At 44.3% G+C, this 3,665-nt stretch overlaps 1 protein-coding gene across 1 annotated transcript; it reads left to right on the forward strand.

Annotated features, from left to right (window-relative positions):
* The first annotated feature begins 1,807 nt into the window (after positions 1-1,807).
* LOC148182786 (syncytin-2-like) lies at positions 1,808-3,259 on the forward strand. The gene has a single exon (XM_088064746.1). It carries the CDS (start codon positions 1,808-1,810, stop codon positions 3,257-3,259), a length of 1,452 nt encoding a protein of 483 aa, XP_087920872.1.
* The last annotated feature ends 406 nt before the right edge of the window (positions 3,260-3,665 follow it).

Raw genomic sequence — 3,665 nt, forward strand, 5'->3', positions numbered from 1 at the left:
GTCACCACAGGACCCTTAGCTCCCAAGGTTCTGCATTGGCTTGGAGAGTGGCAATGGATTACCAGACCATTAAGAGAAAATCAACCCATCCAAGGTGCAGTTACAGTTTTCACAGATGCAGGAAAACGCTCCAGGAAAGCTGCAGTTACTTGGAACAGAAGCGGCCAATGGTATCACCACATCATTCTAGCAACCTTGCGTGATAATTTACAAACCCTAGAACTTTTAGCTGTCATATGGGCATTTCAGACATTCCAAGAGCCTGTCAATGTAGTTTCTGATTCCATGTATGTCGTCGGAGTGGCATCAAGAATTGAGGATGCAAGTGTTAAAGAAGTCACCAACCCTCGATTGGCTGAACTGTTTATGCAATTGCAACGAACTTTACAAGCCCGAAAGTATCCTTATTCTATCATCCACGTTCGTAGCCATAAATGGGAAGAAGGTCTTGGAGAAGGGAATGCCAGAGCCGATAGATTAGTAATGGTGCAGCAGCAAAACATTCTTCCACGCACCATAGCAGCAAAAGAAAGTCATAACATTTTCCATCAAAATGCAAAAGGACTGGCCCGTGAGTTCCAGTTACCACTCAGCGAAGCACGAGCCATTGTGAAGACTTGCCCTGTTTGCAGTCACCATAATCAAGGAGTGGGACTTAGCATGGGAGTCAATCCAAAGGGATTGCTGCCCAATGAACTGTGGCAGATGGACGTTACTCATGTACCATCATTCGGCAAGCTAAAATATGTTCATGTTACTATTGACACCTATAGTCATTATATTTGGGCTACGGCTCAGTCCGGAGAGCAAGCTAAGCATGTTGAGAAACATCTAAATAGTTGTATTGCTATAATGGGCATTCCCAGAAACATAAAGACAGATAATGATCAGCATATTGTAGTCAGAGATTTAGAAAGTTGATGGACTTTTGGAGTATCAAACACACCAAAGGCATTCCACATGTCTCTACAGGGCAAGCAGTCGTAGAAAGGGCCAATGGAACCTTGAAGCGCTATTTAGAAAAATACACAGACATCAAAAGCCCCGCGGAGAGACTGCTAAGAAGTCTGTTTGTTTTAAACCATTTATGTCTGTTTGGGGATAGAGACGTGCCCCCCGTTATTGTACACTTTCAAAGAGATCCATTGCCCTCGCCCCCTATATTTGTCAAATATAGGGACCCCAAGACTGGCATCTGGCAGAATCCCGCTCAAGTCCTTTATTGGGGACGGGGCTATGTGTGTGTTTCCACCCCTACAGGTCCACAGTGGATACCCGGAAGGTGGACACGTGCTGCTATACCTGATGAGCCGCCCGGTGAGCAGCCCAGACAGGCGAAGGTCGCTCCGACTTCAGAAGGCCATCTCACCTCTCCTACTACGGATTGAGAAAAGATTCGGCACCCGGATTCTGTTTGAGTCGGAACGCGAAATAGAGGACTTTGTGCTCCCAGCTTTGAACAATCATTATTTACGCTATCTCCCCAGGCATTGCTTTCATTGTTACTCAGTTGAACACAGTGCGTGGGTTAAACTTAAGTGTGGCGGGTGTGATCAAACATTTTGGTTGTCACAGCGTGCGCTTGGACGAGGGTATTGGTGCCTTGTTTGCTCTTTTGAGTGGCAAAGGGCTTCCCCTCAGAGAGCATTAGTTGATTTAGTGGGAGAACCATTTGGCACCGCAGTTCAAAGAATTGAGAACAGGGAAGATCTACGTCTCAGGGAGTTAGTTTGGAGAGTGAGGCACACAGTAGATCGTATCATCGCAGATAGTAATTCTGTAATACTTGATACTGTTTGTGGAAAAGATGTCCGAATTCCGAGAAATTGGCAAGTGCCTCCAGATCGCTGGGAACGTACCTGCCGTCGTTTCGATCGACGTTCCGGGCCCTATCAAAACTGCCGCTGATCAAATGAGGCAACCCCTTAAACAACAGAGCATTATGATATGGCTTTTACTCGTGCTTGTGATACTACCGTTGACCAGTTGTGTTTATGTACCATCACAACCCAAAGAAAATGTTTGGGTTACGCTAGCTAACAAAACTGGTCAAGAAGCAATATGTTTAGCTCTTAGCTCTACAGGCAACCCCTTTTCCACCTGCCTTGTAGGCCTTCCGTTAGATAATTGGCCTTGTCCATCAGCAGCATACCTTTGTAACTCTACTAATCCCCAGAGCTATGTAGATCAGTGGGATCAAATTATGCCCCATTTTCCTTCACTAGCTATTGAGCCGCAAGAGCTTGAGATTTTAGGATCCATATTAGCAGATGCTTGTTTGAAGTTTAATTGGACGAGTGTTTTTCGAGGAGTGGGATACAATAGATCTTTACCCATAAGTGTTAACTCATCTCTGTCGATCTATAGAAATGACTCAGTATGGTGTAACTATACTGCAGTGAACATCTCCAAATCCTCTAACACGCCTATTAGGCTGCCAAGCGGTGTGTTCCTAATATGTGGAGATCGAGCTTGGGCAGGAATCCCCTCACGAATGGAAGGTGGACCATGCACACTAGGCCGATTGACTCTCTTAACACCTAACACATCAATGATCCTGCACCGATACCAAAAGCATAGAGAGAAAAGGTTTGTCCACGCCTTTGCCAAAGATTGTGATGATAAAGCAGACTTTTGGAGCCCAGTGCAAACAATTTTTGGGTCCCTTGTCCCTGGCATTGGGACCGCACAAGCCTTGAGTACAGTGAGGAAAATGGGATGTTGGCTTGCTAGACAAACTAACGCCACATCGCAGGCTTTGTCTGACCTTTTGCTAGATGTAGACTCAATCAGGCACGCTACGCTTCAGAATAGAGCTGCTATTGATTTTTTGTTATTAGCGCAAGGACATGGTTGTGATGAATTTGAAGGGATGTGCTGTATGAATTTATCAGATCATTCTGTTTCCATACATGCACAAATCAGAAAGTTACAAGAGTTAACTACACACTTGAGGGTAGAAGAAGGATGGGGAATAGACGGATGGTTACAGTCCCTAGGCATTACTGGGTGGTTGAAGAATCTGGTGCAAATGGGGTTAGTTTTTCTCCTTGCAATCCTAGCCATCATGATTATCTTACCCTGTTTAATGCAATGTTTGCAACGAATGGTAATGTCGATGTTTGAAAAACACCAAGTGGCAATGATGGCCTTAAAAGAAAACAGGGGAATTGTGGAGGAATGGCTAGAGAGCAAAGGTCATATTCCCATGCAGCAGTTAGCTGGGAAAGAGTTAGACAATGGAGTACAGCTGGTGTGAGATGTTGCAAAGTCAGGAAGGCCTTAGTGATAACTGTTAACTGAGAACAGGATGCTGTGATCAGAAGAATGTGAATTCAGCATAGATGAGCGATCACAGGAATGTAGAATTAGGTGGGGTTGACCTTAAAAGAAATATCCAATAATGAGCTTTCCTTTGCACTATGTATGAGCCTAATTACTGATGCTATATAAGTGGTTTTAGAGTTGCTAATAAACGAGACTTGCTGACCATGAGAGCATGAGGCTTGTCTTCCGCGGCTCCGGTAAATCCCGACATCCAGCCCTTACTCTTTGCTTTATTTTCTGTCTCTTATTGTCTTAATTAAATTAAACCTTTTAAAATGTTACAGGAGAGTGAACCTCGTTTTTCATAATTCTTTCACCTAATAACCTTTTGGCTTCAG

Source organism: Pseudopodoces humilis, chromosome 19 (genome assembly GCF_049639895.1).
Source record: "Pseudopodoces humilis isolate 2021_Gansu_Grassland_sample_001 chromosome 19, ASM4963989v1, whole genome shotgun sequence".
NCBI classification, from domain to species: Eukaryota; Metazoa; Chordata; class Aves; order Passeriformes; family Paridae; genus Pseudopodoces; species Pseudopodoces humilis.

Excerpts from the sequence above, each read along its gene's own strand:
- LOC148182786 (XM_088064746.1), top strand. The coding sequence starts at position 1,808 with ATGTCCGAATTCCGAGAAATTGGCAAGTGCCTCCAGATCGCTGGGAAC.